General features: G+C 53.1%; 1 protein-coding gene across 2 annotated transcripts; it reads right to left on the bottom strand.

The window, feature by feature from the left end:
- Nucleotides 1–943: 943 nt before the first annotated feature.
- On the bottom strand, nt 944–11941 carry AARS2 (alanyl-tRNA synthetase 2, mitochondrial). 2 transcript variants are annotated; one of them, XM_024983766.2, is made up of 22 exons: nt 11682–11941; nt 10795–10986; nt 10127–10272; nt 9730–9897; nt 8848–8992; nt 8123–8268; nt 7824–7932; nt 7425–7463; nt 7212–7323; nt 6664–6797; nt 6128–6272; nt 5741–5928; nt 5504–5617; nt 5262–5402; nt 4437–4574; nt 4234–4343; nt 3973–4081; nt 3557–3679; nt 3228–3338; nt 2574–2657; nt 2360–2470; nt 944–1929 (listed from the first exon to the last, which is right to left on the bottom strand). In XM_024983766.2, the coding sequence occupies exons 1-22, from the start codon at nt 11916–11918 to the stop codon at nt 1765–1767; spliced, it is 2967 nt and encodes a 988-aa protein (XP_024839534.1). In that variant the 5' UTR covers nt 11919–11941; the 3' UTR covers nt 944–1764. The 2 variants fall into 2 exon arrangements, with proteins under 2 accessions (XP_024839534.1, NP_001178140.1); NM_001191211.1 differs by having other exon boundaries at nt 946–1929; nt 5741–5913; nt 11682–11930.
- Between the last annotated feature and the right edge of the window lie 7883 nt (nt 11942–19824).

Here is a 19824-nt window from a genome sequence, read left to right on the forward strand (position 1 = left end):
CCCCGGAGTTCCCCTTCCTTCATCCAGCAACAGAGATCTTCGAACACAGGTGGAGCTCAGGTGTCTGGCTTGGTCCTGGGTGGATTCACTTTGGGAGGGAAGGACAACTGCCCTCCATTCCACACCTTCCTCCTGCTCTGAGCTGCCAATTTCAGCTTCAGCTCAGGTGCTTTGCAAGTTGTTTTAAAAGAGAAGGCTCGGGACTGCTCTGGTGGTACTGTGGGTGAGAATCCGCCTGCCAATGCATGGGTTGAATCCCTGGTCCAGGAAGACTCTACACGTCACAGAACAACGAAGCCCATGTGCCACGAGTGGGCCCACGTGCTGCAACACTGAAGCCCTTGTGCCCCAGAGCCCGTGGTCCACAAGAGAAGCCACCGCAACAAACAGCAGCCCCGCTCACCCCAACGAGAAAGCCTGCAGGCAGCAACGACGACCCAGCACAACCAACAATAAATAAAAAATTTTTAAAAATGTGTTAAAAAAAAAAAAAAGAGTAGGCTTGCTTTGGCTCTGCTCCCTTCTGACCCCAAGGCCTGCACCTGTCCCTCAGGCCTCTGCACTGACTCTGCCCTCAGACGTCCATGGGGCTCACATCCTCCCAACCCGTCTGCTCTCTCCATAGACCTCATCCCCATCTGATACCTTCTTCTTTCTCTTCATTGCTGTTTCCCCACGGCAAGAAAGCACCACAAGGGCAGGAAGTTCTGTTTGTTTCTTGCCATAGTCTCAGCAACTGATCAGTACCTGCTGGGTTATTTGTTTGGCTCTGCTGAGTCTTAGTTGCAGCATGCAGGTTCTTCAGTTTATAGTGTGACATGCGGGATCGTAGTTCCCCAATCAGGGATCAAACCCAAGCCCTTTGCATTGGGAGCTTGGAGTCTCAGCCCCATCAGGGAAGTCCCTGTTGGCTCATTTTATCAACAAATCATCAGAGCCTTCATTAAAATGAGAAGTTGTTAATGAAATAAGTGACACCAGACAGGATCTGCCCAGCTCTCATGACTTTCACCTGAGTTTTCAGTCTTGGCTAGGGAGGCCTTTGTGGGTGCTCGGAACAGGCTGGCACAGCGGGCTTGGCCAAGTGCTTGTGGTGGTGACAAGGGGAGTTCAGATCTGGATGCCAGGTGGCCTTCTAGTCCAGTGTGAAGGGCCAAATTGGGGATGGGGCACCCACGTCAGGTTGCTGAGATGGAAAAGGCTGCTTTTTTTAGGTGAAAGAATGTCCTGGAGCTTCCTGTCTGTGTGTGCCAGGTCGCTTCAGTCGTGTCTGGCTCTTTGCAACGCTATGGACCAGAGCCCGCCAGGCTCCTCTGTCCATGTGCTTCTCCAGGCAAGAATACTGGAGTGGGTAGCTATTCCCTTCTCTAGAGGATCTTCCCGACCCAGGGATCAAACCTCGGTCTCTTACATCTCCTGCATTGGCAGGTGAGTTCTTTACCATTAGCGCTACCTGGGAAGCCCTCTGGAGCTTCCTATCCTGTGAAAAATACTTTTTAATGAACAATCGCAGCCAGAACAGCCATGTAGGTCTTCACCTTCACCTCGCTGGGTCTATGATCAGGCTCACGTCTGCCTTCCCCAGCCCCCACCTTCTTGTGTCTGTGCAGGTCCCCGCCCAGGGCACCCTCTTGGCTCAGCTGCTTGGCCTCCAGACTTGAGTCCTCTGCTGAGCCTCCGGGGAGGTTCTGCTGGCTCCTTCAGGGCTCCAGGCACTGCCCTGGCCGCAGTCTCTTCAGTGTGTGAGCCCCTGCATGAGCCTGCTCAGAGCTGGTTGAGGGCATAGGCTCGTGCTGCACTGAGGGCAGCTTCCAGGTCAGCAGTGCTTCCAGTGCCCTGGGCCACCACTCGAGAGCCCCAGGCTTTGCCCCCCATGTGGCTGCACACGGCCAGCGCCCAGGCCTCTGCTGTGAAGGCCGGTGTGGCACTCTGGGGACAGAAACAGAAAGGGCAGTGATGCAGAGCAGCCCTCTCTGCCCCTCCCGCTCAGCGTACCCTGGAGAGTGGAGTCACAGTGAGTAGAACCCTCTTGCAAGCCGGGCACATGGTGGGGGTGGGTAAGTGGGTGAGGAGACAGGAGACGGATGGGCCAGGAATGCACGTATAGAGGTTGATGAATGGCTGCTACCTATTTGTAAGAAATATGCAGCCTGGAGGGTGGGGTGGTGGGAACTGAGGGAATCCTTTGAGGGTGGGGTGGGAGGGTGTGGGTTAGGGACAAGGAGGTGGCCCTGTCCCCATCCTGGGGCATCCTCAGAGATCACCTCTACCCAGCTGTGGCTCTCTTACGTGGGAGGAATAAGACAAGGGATCAGCAAGCTGGGCTGGGAGATGAGTGGGTGGGGCTGCCTCGCCTCACCTGGGCCACCTGACAGGCGCACAGCACCTTCCCCAGGGGCTGGGGGCTGAGGAGAAGCACGGACGTGCCGGGCGCCTGCGTGCACAGCTGCCGGACCACCTTCACCAGCATCTGTGCGGGGGAGGGCAGATGGCGACCTCGCAGCTCCCAGCTTCCTCCCCGCTGGGACCTTCCCCTCCCCACACCCTGGGCCCACCCCACGCCCAACGCTTACAGAGAGGGACTCCGTGGAAACCGTGTCCACAATCAGGGGCCCCTCCATGTGCCGCTGGAGCAGCTCCTGGGTCTTCTGTGCAGCCTAGGAGGCAGGAAGAACAGCGCAGGGGTCGGGCTGGGAAGCAATCAGCCCCCACTTCTGAACTGAGCCCCAACCCAGAAATCCCCTCCCACGCCCTCCGTCCCCCAGCAAAGGTGCCAGGGGTTCTGCCGAGAATGGCCGCCTTGTTTTGGGTCCCCTCTATGTCCTTCTTCTCCTCCCTCCCTCCTCCCTTTCGTTTTAGCTCCAGGCCCCTACACATGGGCCGCTGAAGGTGACGGGACTAGGGCTGCAGCACAGATGGGTGAGTGGGGGCGGAGGGAGGAGGAGCCACAGTCAAGGAGCAATTAGGGCTGAATGGCGTAATCAAGTCAGCTTCCTGGAGGGAGAGTCTGAGAAAGGCTTGGGAGTTGGGGGAGAGACCCAGTTTGGCAGAGAGAAGTGTGGGAATGACCTGATGATGGCACCCAGGTGGCAGGAGAGGCAGCAACTGCCACCCACCCCCACTCCCCGCCAGGCCTGGGGGTGTCTCAGCGTGCATGCTAGACATCTCCGATGCTCGCCAGGTGTGCCTGCTATCTGCCCCGTGGGGTGCACCGCACCCCCTCTCACCTGCCCCATTTCCAGTTTCCGGACGGCAGTGTTGGCACGCCGCTGCAGCGCCTTCAGTGTGGCCTGAAGCTCCCGCCGCTGCCACTGGGGCATCGTGGCGGTGTCCACGGCCTGTGGTCAGAAGCAGCATATCACTCCCTGGCCCCACTGAGTCATGGTCCCTGAGGCAGGGACCAGCAGGGCCAGGGAAGAGGTCACACTCCCTACATGTCCCCCTGCAGACAAACAACAAATATCTGGGCTGGGGATTCTGGGGGGAGACAGGCAGGGTTGGGGAGCGGAACAGGGCCAGGTGGAAGGGGCAGCTCCACGGTGGGGGTAGCCCTCACGTCGGTAAGTCGCCCCATGTCCTTGGACAGCCGATGTGCCTCCGCCACATGCCGGCTGCCCTGACTCAGCCGAGCTGCGGCTGCTTCCACCTCCTGGGCCAGCCTCTGGCCCACCTCTCGGGCCTGTAGGGAGGGCACAGGATGGTCAGGGGAGTGTGGCATACCTGCTCTCCCCAAGACAGGGGTTCATGACCTATTGCTGGGCAGGGACAAGTTAGAAACATTTAACAATCAAGACTCATCAAGGTATCAAATAATGACAACAGATGCCAGCTGGCAGTAGCTGGTATGGCTTAGTGCACAGGTATGAATCCGGGGTCTACTGCTGGGCATTCCCCAGCCCGAGAGCATCAGCTGCGTGCCCCCTGACCCATCCACACCCAGAGAAGCCTCCCAGGCCCCACTGGTGTGCTGACCTGCTGGGCCTGCTCCCCATTGACGGCCAGCAGGCGGGTGATGCCCTTGACGAGCTGGCGCTCTCCGATGATGACCAGGTCTCCTATAGCCCCTGTGCGAAGCAGGTGCCTGTGGGCAGAGGGAGGGAGCAGGAGGTCTGGGTGATGATGCGAGAGAGAAGAGCAGCTGGAGCTCCAAACCAGGGGCTGGTGGCTCCAGGGACGAGGGAAGGGAGGAGGTCCAGGGACCCAGGCCAGAGTGGGCAGAGAGGAGTGACTCACGTCCCACAGCATAGCTCCACAGAGGTGTGCAGTGCGGCTTGGGAGGCTGGGTCCAGCGCATGGGCTACGGGCACCCCCACGGATACCACCCGCACAGGGTCTGGGTATACCTGACAGTGAGAGGCACAGATCTGTTAACAGGTCTGTGGCGGGGTGGGGGGCTCACTCACACGATCTCTACCAACAGGGCCCCTCCAACTCACCTCATCCAGGGAGCGCAGGCCGGGGACGTGGGCAGTGCGTGCCAGGGCCACCTCCTCCATGTACACAGCCTCATCCCGCCCCACGGCCTTCTGCACAGTGACCTCCACTGCCCGGAGCTGCTCTGGGGTCAATGGGGCCTGGGGGATTGTGGGGGAAATAGACAGACAGGCAGTCAGCCCCGTGCCTGGGAGTGATGCGTGAAGAAGCAGTCAGTGTTCACTGAACCAGCCCCAAGCTAGTACACAACAGTGAACGGTGCCTAGCACATAACACGTACTCAGTACGTTTGTGGAGCAGACAGTCCTTTCCCTTAGAAAGCTACCCGGGAACTGGGCCTATTGGAAGCAGCAGGCCTTTCACTAGACACTGAAAGTTGATAAAGAAACAGAAGACAGAGGCTCTGTACTTCAGGAGCTTACGAGAGAGGGCAGCCAGGGGAAGAGAAATACAGGACGGGGGAGACACAGGAGCAAGGAGGGAGTCATCAGGCGGAATGGGATTCAGTGAGCACTTCCTGCAGGATTTGAGCCAGATGGACACTGAGACAGGGTGACAGATAAGGAAGAGGGCAGCTCGGCTTGAGCAAGAGCGGCCTGGGTGACAGCAGGGACAAGGAAGCCGGGCGGCTGGAGGCCGAGAGGATTCTGGACACTGGCTCGCCTGACCCTCACTGGCGCAGGAGCGGCCTGACGCAAAGCCCCCCGACTCAAGGTCCCCCAGTGACTGAGCGAGGGGAGTCCAGCCCTCTTATGGTCAAACTCCCACCCCACCAGACTCTAAGCCCGTCGCCTTGTGTGAAGGCTGCTTCTCTGTGCCCAGCTCACCTGCGTGGCCACGTCAAAGCGCAGCCGCTCGGGATTGAGATGGGAGCCTCGCTGCTCTGTGCCGGGGCCCAGGACCTGCCGCAGCGCCCAGTTGAGCAGGTGGATGGCCGTGTGCTTCTCCATGCAGCTCAGACGCCAGGCCTGAAACACTTCTGTCACCCAGGGCCCCGGGTGCGGGTGGGGTGGGGAGAGAGGAGGGGCTGCAGGACACGGAGGATAAACAGCAGGGGTGGGGTCCTCACCTCATCCACGTGCAGCTGCACCTGGTCCCCCACCCTGAGGCGCTCCGGGGCCACCACCTCATGCAGGATGAAGCCTCCGCAGACCTGGGCCCGGGCCACTGGGAAGAGCACGTCCTGGGGAAGGGCAAGGCCGAGGCACTGAGTGCTGCCGCCTCTCCTTCTGGCTCAGGAGGACTGGGGAGTGTGTGTGTGTGTGTCTGTGTGGCGGGCGTTGCGGGTGGTGGTGGTGGGGCTCACCTGCTGGCCCACCAGCACCAGGTAGCCTCGGTCGGAAGCCTGGCCTCCCTGTTCAGCGTAGAAGTTGGTTTTGTCCAAGAGGAGGCCACAGTGCTGGCCATCCCCTATGGAGGCCACAGCTGTCCCATCTTCTGTATACAGCTGGAGCACCTGGGCCTCACAGGTGCCAAACTCTGCCAGGGCCGAGACTGCTTATCAATGCCAGGCAGGGGCTTGGGCCCGCGCCTCCCTTGAAGCCAATCGGCAGGGGTAGGGGGGCACTTCCAGCCGGGACCCACAGCGACCCCTGGCGGCTCCCCCGGGGAAGGCACAGGCCTGGTGGCTGGTCTGTCCTCCCAATCGTGGTCAGGCAAGCCCGGGGCCACCCGCCTCAGCCCAGGCTCTCACTGTAACTGCCGCCTGGTTGCAGGGAGTAGCTGTACTTGGGGCTATCATCGGTTGGGGGCACCCCTCGGCGCTGCAGCTCCCCCAGGGCGTGGACGTTGAGTCGCAGTCCCTGCTCCTGAACCGGCTCGGCCTGCAGTGCCCGGTGCTGTGGGACAGGCGTATGTGCAGGAGGGGTTGTGTGGAGACCTGCCTCCGCCACACAGCTTGTGCTTCCCGTATCCCCTCTGGAATAAGGCCTTGGGCTGGGCTGGCTGCTGGAGGCCCTGGGCTGGCTGGTGAACCTTCCCTCATGCAGGGGTCTCAGGACAAGGACCCACTGGGCCCCCGATGGCCCCTCTGAGGACTCGTGCTGGCCTCTCCCCTTCTGCTCCTCTGTGTGGCCCACTGCACTGGCCTTCCTCTCTGCGGGCTGCGGGTGGGGGCTGAGCAAGGGGACAGACCCTACTTCAGCCTCCCGTTTCCCTCTTCCCACAAGATCCCAGGACTGAGGGAGGGGCTGTGACCCAACAGAACCGGTGGGGCTGCCCAGCCAGTACCTGGGCCTCCTCCTGGGCCAGCCGCTCCAGTCCAGCAGTGTCCAGCGGCACCCCCTTCTCCTCCAGCATCAGCTCCACCAGGTCCAGGGGGAGCCCCAGGTTCCCAGACAGTGACAAGGACCAGGCCACTTCGGCTTTGAGGAAGGAAGACGATGGGCGTCAGGGCTATCGAGGGAGGGAGTGGGAAGAAGTACGGGCCAGGGCTTTTCTGACCACAGAAGCCACCGGACGCCAAGCACATGGGTCCTCTCCCTGCGCTGGGCAGGCCCCAGAAAAGGGTCACCTTCAGGCTCCAAAGCAGGAGCTGGGGGTAGCCCAGGGTCCTCCCTTGGCAAATGTCATTTCAGAGGAGGGCAGTTCATTCTCAGCCTGCAGCCAGCCTTGGAAAGTAGAGATCAGAGGCGGGGCCAGCTTGGGCAGTAGAGAAGTGAGGAGAAGCAGGGCGTGGTGGAGACAGCAGGGGAGAGAGACGTCGGGCCGGGGATGTAAGGCCTGGGCTTGGCTCACCTAAGTGGGGCCCTCACACCGCGGCCAAGCATCCTGCTTACCTGGGAACACATCAGAAGGCCCCAGGCGCTTCAGGGTCCGCTCGATGACCCGCCGACCACGCTGCAGTGAGGCCAGGAAGGCTGCCTCATCCTCCGACACCAGGCTGGCTATCTGAACAGGGGCAGGGCAGGGCTGGAGCCGGGCCTTCTGAGAGGGAGAGCCTCTCCCCACCACTCTTGTCAGCCCCTCCCTCGCCTACCCGAGTCCAGTACCTGGGCTGAGCTCCTCCGCAATTCTGGGTAAGCATCTCCCTGGGGACAGTGCAGAGGCCCAAGGCGGTGTCAGAGGCAAGAGCACACTCTGCACCTCCACCTGGCCCTCCCTGGGGACGCCTGCCTTGGGGGCTCAGAGAGGCAGATGGATGGCAGAGGGTCCAAATGGGGAATCAGCTTCTTTAGGGAGGGGCGGGCATGACACAGGCAGAAGGGATCCCGAGGTCAAAGGCTCAGCAGCCTGAGCAAGGAGGCTCCCTGCTTTCTGTAAGCCCGCTGAGAAGACTCTGGGTTAGACACTTAGGGTGGGGAACCGGGGCAGGGTCACTGTTTGGGTTCAGTGACAGGCTCTCTGAGTCCCCTGGGAGGCCCAGGGAGGCGATGAAATTCTGCCCTTACCAGTGTCTCCACCACTACAGGCACCAGGCTGCCCAGGAAGCCAGGTGGTGCCCGCAACACCTCAGTAGAGAACCGCACAGCTCGACGGAGGATCCGACGAAGTACCAGCCTAGAGGGGGTCAGAGCCCAGATACGAGCCCCCAGCAGCCCTGGGTCAGCAAGGAGGGGAGAAGGGAGGGCAAAACGCAGAGTGTATGCTCCCTTCCTCCTCCGCCTGCCATCTCAACCCCACTCGCCTCTCCATCCCCTCCCTCCTCTCCCCTGCAGCCTGCCCTTCACTGTAGCCCTTCCAGACTCACGGGGCGCCTGACATCCCAGGGGAGACGCCGTCAGCGATGCAGACACTGAGTGTGCGGATGTGATCAGCCACCACGCGGTATGCTGTGTCTGTGCGCCCCTCATCTGCTGCCCCAATGCGGCCTGAGTAAGGGGGTGCCCCGCAACCCTGGAAGCAGGAGATGAGACACGGCTGCTGGCCCTGCCATTCACATTAGTCAAGAACCTGGGGGCCAGCCTTGACTTGGCTCTGCTCTCTGCATCTAATCCATCAGTAGGGGCTTTTGCATCTACTTCCAGAGATCTTTCAAATCCATCTACTTTTCTCCACTTCCTCTGCTACCAGCCTAAGCCACACCTTATCTGAACTATGAAACAGCCTCCCAATTTCTCAGCTGCTACTCCAGTTGCCCTCCAGTGCATCCTCCGCACAGCAACAGGAATGTCTTTTAAAAGTGGTGATCAGGGACTTCCCTGGTCAATACAGGGGCCTGGGTTCGATCCCTGGTTGGGGAACTCAGATCTCACGTGCCACAGCTAAGTACGTGCCTCGCAACTACTGAGGAAAGAGTGAGGGGCAGTATCAGGCTGTAAACGTGAACTGGAGCCTCACGTCTGACACTATCGCATTCTCGGCTGCTCACTGTCCCTGCAGGCGGGAATACCCTTGAGTTCTCAACAAAGGGAGAAAGCAGTGGTGGTGAGCCGCAGGTCAGAGTGGCTTATGGAAGGGAAGAGGCGGGCTTACCTGGTGTATGGCGTCGAGCAGCGGGGAAAACAGGTCGGTGTCATAGGTGGAGAGCCTGCCTTGCAGCACGGCCACCAGCCTTTCTAGGCCCATTCCTGTGTCCACGTGCCGCTGGGGCAGAGGCTGCAGGCTTCCGTCTGCCTCTCTGGTCAGTTATACGGGAAAGGGGTGCCAGGTGAGGCCCCCCACAGGATTGCAGGTATGATGCTCAAGTGGCATAAAGGGATGAGGAAGGGATTCGGGGGGCCGACAGTGAGAGGAACCAGTGGGCAGTATCATCTCACCCCCCTCATCCCCCAAAGAGGACGATGATAGCCTTGGGTCCTCTCCTTTCTCATAAAAGGTGATTGGGCCCTCGCCTGGACCCAGACCTCCACTTTCTGGGACACAGTTCTTTGCTTTATAAAGAGGCACGTCAAGGCTGGTAGAAAACCTTAAGAGATTATCAAATTCAACTCCATCTTGTGATAAGAGAGCAGAGTCCAAAGACCCACAGTGTCTAGTTGCAATGTCACGGGCAAGGAAGAGGACTAAATTGGTTACTATCTGAAAAGTGTTTACAAATATGCCTGAAAGTGTTAGTTGCTCAGTCATGTCTGACTCTTTGTAGCCCACCAGGCTCCTCTGTCCATGGAATTCTTCAGGCAAGAATACTGGAGGGGGTAGCCATTCCCTTCTCCAGGGGATCTTCCTGACCCAGGGAATGAACCCAGGTCTCCTGCACTATAGGCAGATTCTTTACAATCTGAGCCACCAGGAAAGCCCCCAGAAATATGCCTGCCACATTGCAAATGCTGTCATAACAAATGGATCAAAGTCTCCTGACTGCCAACTTTTTCACTTTCAGGCAGGGATTTCCCTCCTCCTCTAGCAACCCATTACCTGTTGTGTTGCATGAAGACCAGATTCCAAAGCTCTACCAGCTGGGGGGCCCCTGCCCCACCGGCCAGGTCATAGTGTATCTCAGTGCAGGGCCCACAAGGCCCAGTATCCCCCATCTCCCAGAAGTTCTCCTCGGGCCCAAAGGAGAGCACACGGCTGGCAGGCACCCTGAGAAGAAAGCCAGATGGATGGTGGGAGACAAAGGCAGAGGCTGGGGACTCCCCCACACCACCCCAGCTATCTGCCAGGAGAGCCCTTCCATTAAGCTCAGCAGGAGGAGGAACAGGGCTGACGGTATCACAGGATACGCTGAGACTCTGAGCGTATAACTCAGGTGTTGGCTATTTTCCAGTTTTCTTGTGCTCCAGGAGTGGGACATAAGTGGGAGTGGACTCACCCCAAGCTGAGCCAGATGTCCCGGCTCTCCAAGTCTGGGCCCAGCCCAGCCTTGGGGTCCCCACCAAAGTAGGAGACCCAGAGCCTGTCCTCAGGGATCCCATAGACCTGAGTCAGCAGCTCCCAGGCCATGCTGCAAGCCTCCTCCTGTAGTGGAAACCCAGTGGGAAGAGGAAGACGGGTGAGAAGGCCCCACTGAAGTGCCCATCAAGCCACAAGAGCTCCACCCTCAGCTTAAGACAAGACCATTTCCACTGCCCACCTGGTTTTCAGAACAAGCCATGACTCTTTCTGCTTCTGAGATTTTCCTGCATAGAAAGTGTCCTTGCTTCTAAATCCCATTTTCTTTCAGGCACCACCTTCTCCATGAAATCCCCTACCCACCTCAGCCTGAGAGGACTTTTAACTCCTGCATTTGAACCACTTCTTTACAATAATTATTGATCAGCCATTAGGCAGGAGGCACAGTCTTGGTCCTCAAGGAGTTTACAGCCCAACCAGGGAAGCGAGACACATTTCTATTATATATGTCCATTGAGCACTTTGCCTCTGTGTCTGGTATGAGGCCCTGCTTAGGCTGACTCTAACAGTAGAGACAGGATTAACCTTGACTCCTTTCTTGACTGACCACTGACCCTTTCCTAGCTCCAGGGCTTCCTGGGGACTCACCTTAAAATATTCACCCCCAAAGGCCCAATTGCCCAGCATCTCAAAGAAGGTATGATGGGAAAGGTCTCGGCCCACATCTTCCAGGTCGCTGTGGCGTCCTCCAGCCCTCACACATTTCTGGCTGTTGGCTACCCGCCGGAAGCCTGCCATCTCGCTTCGTGGATCCACAGTGCCCAGGAAGATTGGCTTGAACTGGAAATACAGGAAGGGGGAGAGAGATACCCTAATAGAAGGGAAACGTAGGGAGTGGGCATAGAGATGGTGATTGGGATTGAGGGCTGTCCGTGCCCCCTGAGAGTACAGTGAAGTCTTGCCCAGGGGGGCAACTTGGGAGCACCCATCTCTGGTGGTGTCTGAGCAGACAAATAAATCATGAAAGACTCTGCTAGTAAAATGAGAACGAATGTGTTGGTGGCTAGAAACAGGGCAAGTCTACAGAGGGTAAGTGGTGCTCAAAGTCGAAAGCTTAGAGCACATAGGCTAGCACAGTAGCATGTACTCAACAAACATTTATTTTAATGAATGATATCTTTATTTTAAGAAAACTAATAAATGAAGCCAGACTTCCCCCACCAGTCTGCCCCCATGAGACTCCACACCCCCCATTCCTGGAACTAAAAGTCAACCTTCACCCGCCATTCCTGGAACTAAAAGTCAACCTTCACCCGGCATTCCTGGAACTAAAACTAAACCTTAACTCCGAAGTTTCCGATCGAGTTCTCCCCAAGCCCTAATTTGCACCCCAAACTCTGCCCAATCACGCACAAGCTCTCTTTTCCCGAAAGGTAGGAGCTCCACCCTTTGCGTCTCTTGCCCAATCCCGCAACGCGTTTCTCTAAGGAAAAAAACTGCAAACTCCGCCCAGACCTGCGTGGTTCGGCCCCTACCTGGTTCATGCCTGCATTGACGAAAAGCAAACTGGGGTCGCCGCGGGGCCTCACGGAAGCGGAGGGCACCAAGCGGTGGCCATGGCGGTCCCGAAAGAAGCTCAGGAAGGCGTCCCGCACGGCCGCGGCCTGGATTGGAGGGGCCTCCGATGAGAGCGCCCGAAGGCCCCGCCATGAGGGCGACCTTCGAATGGCCCGCCGAAGTCGCCCAGCTGCGGCTGCCACCGACGCGGCCATCTTAACTGGGGGCAATACTTCACGAGGTCAAAGGGTATCGCAGGGATAGAAGTAACGAGAGGAGACCCGGCGTTTCCTACAGCGACCCCTGGCGGCAGGAGGACTCAAGACCGCTTCTGGCTCCAGGTAGAAGTGATTGGCAAGAAGGCGCCCGCAGGAGTCCACCTATTAATAACACAAGCGGCCTGGCGCATTCAATTCAGTTCAGTTCAGTCGCTCAGTCGTGTCCGACTCTTTGCGACCCCATGAATTGCAGCACGCCAGGCCTCCCTGTCCATCACCAACTCCCGGAGTTCACTCAGACTCACGTCCATCGAGTCAGTGATGCCATCCAGCCATCTCATCCTCTGTTGTCCCCATTCTCCTCCTGCCCCCAATCCCTCCCAGCATCAGGGTCTTTTCCAGTGAGTCAACTCTTCGCATGAGGTGGCCAAAGTATCGGAGTTTCAGCTTCAACATCAGTCCTTCCAAAGAACACCCAGGACTGATTTCCTTTAGGATGGACTGGTTGGATCTCCTTGCAATCCAAGGGACTCTCAAGAGTCTTCTCCAACACCACAGTTCAAAAGCATCAATTCTTCGGCGCTCAGCTTTCTTCACAGTCCAACTCTCACATCCATACATGACCACTGGAAAAACCATAGCCTTAACTAGATGGACCTTTGTTGACAAAGTAATATCTCTGCTTTTTAACATGCTATCTAGGTTGGTCATAACTTTCCTTCCAAGGAGTAAGCGTCTTTTAATTTCATGGCTGCAATCACCATCTGCAGTGATTTTGAAGCCCCCCAAAATAAAGTCTGACACTGTTTCCACTGTTTCCCCATCTGTTTCCCATGAAGTGATGGGACCAGATGCCATGATCTCCGTTTTTTGAATGTTGAGCTTTAAGCCAACATTTCACTCTCCTCTTTCACTTTCATCAAGAGGCTTTTTAATTCCTCTTCACTTTCTGCCATAAGTGTAGTGTCATCTGCATATCTGAGGTTCTTGATATTTCTCCTGGCAATCTTGATTCCAGCTTGTGCTTCTTCCAGCCCAGCGTTTCTCATGATGTACTCTGCATGTAAGTTAAATAAGCAGGGTGACAATATACAGCCTTGATGTACTCCTTTTCCTATTTAACCAGTCTGTTGTTCCATGTCTAGTTCTAACTGTTGCTTCCTGACCTGCATATAGGTTTCTCAAGAGGCAGGTCAGGTGGTCTGGTATTCCCATCTCTTTCAGTATTTTCCACAGTTTATTGTGATCCACACAGTCAGAGGCTTTGGCATAGTCAATAAAGCAGAAATAGATGATTTTCTGGAACTCTCTTGCTTTTTTGATGATCCAGAGGATGTTGGCAATTTGGTCTCTGGTTCCTCTGCCTTTTCTAAAACTAGCTTGAACAACTGGAAGTTCATGGTTCACATATTGCTGAAGCCTGGCTTGGAGAATTTTGAGCATTACTTTACTAGCGTGTGAGATAAGTGCAATTGTGCGGTAGTTTGAGCATTCTTTGGCATTGCCTTTCTTTGGGATTGGAATGAAAACTGACCTTGTAGGCCCTTAATTCTGGCATTCAACAAATATTCATTGAGACCCTGTTGTGTGCCAGGCATTTTTTAGGTGCTTAAGGTACATCAGTAATGAAACTGACAAAAATCCCTGCCCTCTGGGGACTTTCCTGGTGGTCCAGTGGTTAAGACTTTGTGCTTCCAGTGTAGGGGGCCTGGGTTCCATCCCTGGTGAGAGAACTGAACTCCTACCTGCCACGCCCCGCAGCCAAGAAAAAAAAAAAATTTAAATAGTCCGTACCCTCCAGAAATCTGTATTATACTAGTAATTCTTATGTTCATTAATTTTGCAAGGTTACAAATGGAATTGCAGTGAACAGGTGTGGATTCTGTGTGGTGTATGTATGTGTGTTCTCAGTCATTGGATCATGTCCAAATCTTTGTTACCTCATGCAGTTTAGCTGGCCACCCTCCTCTGTCCATAGAATGTTCCAGGCAAGAATACTGGACTGGGTTGCCATTTCCTCCTCCCGGGGATCTTCCTGACCCAGGGATCAACCCCTGTCTCCTATGCCTCCTACATTGGCTAGTGGATTCTTTATCACTGAGCCACATGGGAAGCCCTGATGTCTACCTGTGTGTATTTCCAGGCTGAGAGAAGAAGGCAGAGATGGCTAAGGGAGGTGATATCAACATTCATTCAATAGTCATTCAACAGATACTTGCAAGTGAAAAGAAAAGAAAGTGAAGTTGCTCAGTATGTCCGACTCTTTGCAACACCATGGACTGTAGCCTACCAGGCTCCTCAGTCCATGGGATTTTCCAGGCAAAAATACTAGAGTGGGTTGCCATTTCCTTCTTCAGGGGATCTTCCAGACCCAGGGATTGAACCCGGGTCTCCCACATTGTAGGTAGACACTTTACCGTCTGGGCTACCAGGGAAGCCCTAACAAATATTTATTGACACCTAAATAGTATGTGTCAGGCACTGTGCGACGAACTTCTCATTTTCCTTTGTCCTTGGCATTGGAAATGGCCATTTTGTTCTTAGGGGTTGAAGCAGAAATTTAGTGGAGGCACAGAAGCCAAGCAGCAGCTGTTCCATTATTAATTGCTTAATAACATTTGGTCTTTTAATTTGCCTGGGGATTAGAGGGAATCCGGGTTGTCAGGGCAGGATGAAGCTGTTGGCTGATAGCTGCTGAGATTTCTCTTCCTCTCAGCCTCCCAGTGCCCTAGGCTTTTGTGTGTTTTTGCTTCAGGGTAAGAGAGGTACCTTTTCCACCTCCCTTTCTGTCTTTCTCTCCATGGTAACGGCTTCAACCACGAGGCCAACAGAGGCACAGGTGGAGCCAGGGTCTTCGCCGGGCTTCTCTTGACACCCTCTGCTCTTGGTTTGGGAAATTAAGCAGGTCAAGAAGAGAATTTGCCTCAGTTAAAGCCTAAACAGCACTGAGGTTAATGTGATCATCTCCAAGGCTTCAGCTAACCAGTGGGCTCTTCGGGCCTCCGTTCGTTGTGAGTTATGTTATTTAGGGACTTTGAAGCGAGTTAGCCTTGGGAAATGTGTGGTCTTTTTTTGGACTTGAGTTTCTATAGTGACAGTGAGTTCTCAACTTCGTATTCTGATGGAACCCAAGACATCTATCCTGTTTCTTCCCTTGCCCCTGTTTCCTTGCCCACGCAGATGAAAGGTGTTGTTTTGAAAGTGTGTTTTGCCTATGTTGGTTTCTCCAGGGTTTTTGGAACAGGAACCTAAAGCCAGATGGGGATTTCTGTGAGATTCATGATCTTGAGACAAGCCTGTGAAATTCTTCCCTAAATTGAAATGGGAATATTTTGCTAGAGAAATCTAGCTAGGGCTTCTCCTCAGGACTGACGTCAACTTTTTTTTTTTCCCTTCAGATTTTGCCCAGAAAGTCTGCGTTATAGTAGGAACTCCTTATTTTTAGACTATTGTGGATCTAGAGTGGAGCCACAGATTTTTTTTTTCCAAACAGCTTTAATGAAATATAGTTCACATACCATACAAGTCACCTACTTAAAGTGTACAATTCAAATGGCTTTTAGTACATTCACAGTTGTTAGCTGTTTATATTTTAGAATATCTAGATCATTTTCATCACTTCCAAAAGAAACCCCATACCTTTTACCTGTTAACCCCCAATTACCCCATCCCTCCCAGCCCTAGGCAATCACTAATTACTTTCTGTCTCTAACGATTTGCCTATTCTGAACATTTCCTATAAATTGAATCATACAAAATACATGGTCTTTGTGACTGACTTCTTGCACTTAGCATAATGTTTTCAAGGCTTATCCATGTTGTAGTATGTATCATGGATTTTATTTTGGGTTGTTTTCTGTTTGAAAAACAGTTTTCTCCCCATCTTGTTGTTTTGTCCTTGCCATTAAAAATGCTTTTTTTTGAATATCGTATCCTCTGGTAAATCGGTCTCTTTTTAATATTTCCCAGTTAAGCCACATGGTTCTTGTAGGATTGGGCTGTGCTTATTCTGATTTGCCACTGTCATCAGATGAGGAAGTTAAATTTATGGTCTGCAGTTTCTCAGGATAGATGAATACGGGAGAGAATGTGCCAGACAGGGAAGTTACTGACCCGGGAACTTCTCTCAGGAGTTCTCATGCACTGCCTTAATACTCATAGGAATTTCACTTCAGGTTTAGAATACAAACGATGTCTGTTTCCTGGGAGCTATTTAGCTGGGTTTGGGTATGGTCTTCCCTGGGGTAGGGATTGCCCTTATGTTTCTGTCTGACTGACCTCGGCAAGGCCAAGGGCGCCTATGTTTGAACCTTCTCTTTCTGCCTTATTCCTGAGAAGCAAAGCCCTTATTCTGGGAATGGAAATTGTCCTTCCCGATCTCCCCATTGACCTCGAGAGCAGGAACCTGAGGTCAGTGATGCATTCCATCCTAGACCGATGGTCAGAGGAGACACGAGGGGATTTTCACCCTTACTAAGCATAAGGAACTCGGCTCTGGGAACTTCTGCTTGTAAATCGTAAAGGCTGTGTTTTAGTGTCTAGGTTAAAATTTCAATTTATAAGAGGTGTTCCTATGTTGATGTATTTTTTTATGGCTTTGCCTTATCTAGATTGTGAAAGCAACACTTCAAACGTTAATATGTGTAGGGATCTCCTGGGATCTTGTTCAACCTGTAGATAATGATTCGGTAGGTCTAGGATGACGTTGAAATTCTGTATTTCTGACAGGTTCCTAAGTAGTGCTATTGCTACCCATGGTCTCCTAGACCACACTTCGAGTAACAGGGGTGTGGTAGAGGACTTGTGGGAATAGTCAGGACAAAGACTTGCTTGGGACTGGGCGTTCTGGGGATCTCCCCTTTCTTCCAAAGCAGGGTGTGTGAGGCTGGCAGCTCTATGTGCGCATACATGCTCGCTCCCTGCCGCCCCTCCGGGAGTCCTAGCAAGGATGAAGTTGTGTCTGCCTGTTGCTAGGAGACGCGGAGGCGGCGCGGACCACAGGCTGCGGATCTCCGCGGCCACTCAAGGCTCTGGGGAGCTGGCTAGGGCTGGGGTCGCTGATGGCGGGGCTGGAAGGGTCGGAGCCGCCTGGGATCGGGAATCCAAGCTTTCGTGGCGTCCGAATGCTCGCGCTTGTTACGTAAAATGGTTACGTTTTAGATGGTGACGTAAGGACCTTCATAATCTCCGTGATTTTGCCTCTTGGCCAGCAAACTCTAAAAGACTGCCTGGCTCTTTGAAAAAAGTTTGCCAACCCCAGACATTTCTTACCCCAGTCTTGGCATCAGCCGCTTCCAAAACTCATAGTTACTTTTAGTGAGAAATGATAGTTCCGCACTACTAATTAGGTGCTGGGGATGCTCATTGCTACTGGGTTGGTCTTTGTTTCTAGGTTTTTTTTATAGAGGACAGAAATGGGGAGAATATATATATGTATGTACAGATTAAATGTTCTGTGAGACAGTTTTTAAGCAGAGGAGCAACATGATCTGATTCACACTTAAAAAAAATTATTTGGATGTGTAGGGTCTTAGTTGGGGCAGGAGGCATCTTCGTTGAGTCATGTGGGAACTTGGTGGTGGTGCTCGGACTCTGGTTGTGGCTCGGCTGGCTTGGTTGCCCTGCAGCATGTGGTATCTTAGTTCCCGCACCAGGAATCGAACCTGGGTTCCCTGTGCTGCAAGGTGGACTCTCTACAACTGGACCAGCAGGGAAGTCCCTGATTTACACTTTTGAAAGATCATTGTAATGGGAGAGAATGAACTGTGGGGGCAAAAGAGGAAGCAGGGATACCTGTTAGAATCTTGTTGTTCAGGAAAGAAGTGATGGACAGGAGCTCAAAAGTGGTTGGATTCAGGCTATATGTGGAGATTTTACACACACACATATATATATATATATATATTTCTTTTTTCTTTTTTTTGTTTAGTCGCTAAGTCACTGCCAGGCTCCTCCATCCATGGGATTTCCCAGGCAAGAATACTGGAGTGGGTTGCCATTTTCTCCTCCAGGGGATCTTCCTCATTGAGCCACCAGGGAAAGAAAAGACTAACTTCTAAGTTTCTGACCTGCTGCTAGGTAGCTAGTGTTGCCAATTCACTGACCTCCGAAAGCCTGAGGAAGAAGCAGGTCTGTGGAAGGGAAGTCAAGAGTTTGCTTTGGACATAATAAATTTAAGTTTAGACATCCAAGTAGAGATGTAACTCAGTGGATATAAAAGTCAGAAGTGCAGAAGGAAGATCGGGGCTGTGGCTATAGATTTGGGAGTCATTGGTACGCTGGTGCTCCTGGATAAGTTAAGATCGCCTATTGGAAGAGCAGGATGGAGGAGAAGAGAGGAGAGTCATGTCCTGGCCCTGTATTCCGAGGTGCTGGAGGGAAACTTGAGAAAGTGATGAGAGTCAGGAGGAAAACTGGAAGGAGTGAGGTCATACCGAAGCCTGGAGAAGAGAAGATGATATTCCAGTAGGAGGGAGTGGCCGGTTGCATCAAGTGCTGCTGATGGCTGAGCAAGATGAGAGCAGAGACCTAATGAATGGATTGGGCAAAGTGGGAGAACTTTCAGTGGGATGGAGGGATGGAAGGGCCAATTGGAGTGAGTGAGAAGGGGAGACGAGAAGGCAGAGAAAGGAAATAGAGACAACTTGGGAGTGAGTTTGCAGAAAAAGAGAAGCAGAAAAAAAGAGTCTGGAAGGGGTTGTGGGCTCTAGGAAATGTATTTATTTTTAAGAGCAGCAACATTAAGTCTTTGTATGCACATGGGTGTGATCCAGTACAGAGAAGAAACTGACAAAGCAAGAGAATGAGGGTATTATTGTAGCAGCCAAGTTTTTAAGTACTAGAGGGGATTGAAAAGTTCAGTGCAAAGTGTAGCCACAAGCAAGGACACTCCTTCCATCACAGTAAGATGAGGAGAGGTGGATACAAATGCAGTGCGTCAGAGGATCTAGGGCTGGAAAATCTAGAGACGACTCATCCTCAGACATCTATTTCCTCATCAGTATGCAGTGAGGTGAAGAGGTGAAATTGCCACCTGGAAAGAGAGAAGATTTACTAAGCAAGTGTGGTAGGATTAGCTGCAGTGTTGGCTGCTCATTTAAGATTTGAGGTCTTTGATTTAAACGGAGACTGATCAGCACAATGGGATTTTCTCCATCCATGCTTAGCTTCTCAGGTGCATGCACAGAGCACATAGATTACTGGATATAGTTAGGGTTGGGATTCTGCCGTCTGAGCGTGATGGAAGGAGGGGGCTGGCATGAGTAAGGTCATTTGCAGGGAAATGGTTGAAATCCTGAAACTTGGGCTGTATTTGAGTTCTAAAGGCAATCCATATAGACCCTTATCTCATCTAATAGTCTTAGTTAGTCTCATGTCTCAAATCTTAAAACACAAACCTTAAACAAAAACATAATGATGTATACATGTGGCCCCCCCTCCGTCCTTTGGAAGCTTGGTATTTTAAGGTGGAGAAAAGAGACAAGAGACCGTTAGCTTGTTGTTTTTCAGTCGCTAAGTCATGTCCGACTCTTTGTGACTCCATGGTCTGTAGCATGCCAGGCTCCTCTGTTCTCCACTATTTCCTGGAGTTTGCTTAAATTCACATCCATTGAGTTGGTGTCTATAATATTTTAAAATTATGTTAGATAGCCACAATAGAAGCCAGAAGACAGTGGAAAGGCATTTTTAAAGTGCTTAAAAAGCAAAACAAAACACCTTGTCAATCCGGAATTCCATATACAACCAGTAAAAATCTTTTTTTCTTTTTTTGATGGAACAGTATTTCAAATAAATATCTTCTAAGGATAAAGACAAAAAGAGAGTGTGGGAATTCCCTGGTGGTCCAGTAGTTAGGACTTGACACTTTAACTGTCAGACTTGATCCCTGGTCCAACTGAGATCC

This window comes from Bos taurus, chromosome 23 (genome assembly GCF_002263795.3).
Source record: "Bos taurus isolate L1 Dominette 01449 registration number 42190680 breed Hereford chromosome 23, ARS-UCD2.0, whole genome shotgun sequence".
Classification (NCBI taxonomy): domain Eukaryota; kingdom Metazoa; phylum Chordata; class Mammalia; order Artiodactyla; family Bovidae; genus Bos; species Bos taurus.

Excerpts from the sequence above, each read along its gene's own strand:
- AARS2 (XM_024983766.2), bottom strand. The coding sequence starts at position 11,918 with ATGGCCGCGTCGGTGGCAGCCGCAGCTGGGCGACTTCGGCGGGCCATT. Across the intron at positions 10,987-11,681 it reads TCAATGCAGGCATGAACCAG|TTCAAGCCAATCTTCCTGGG; the intron begins GTAGGGGCCGAA and ends CTGTATTTCCAG. Across the intron at positions 3,339-3,556 it reads ACATGGGGCGACTTACCGAC|GCCGTGGACACCGCCACGAT; the intron begins GTGAGGGCTACC and ends TTCTGACCACAG.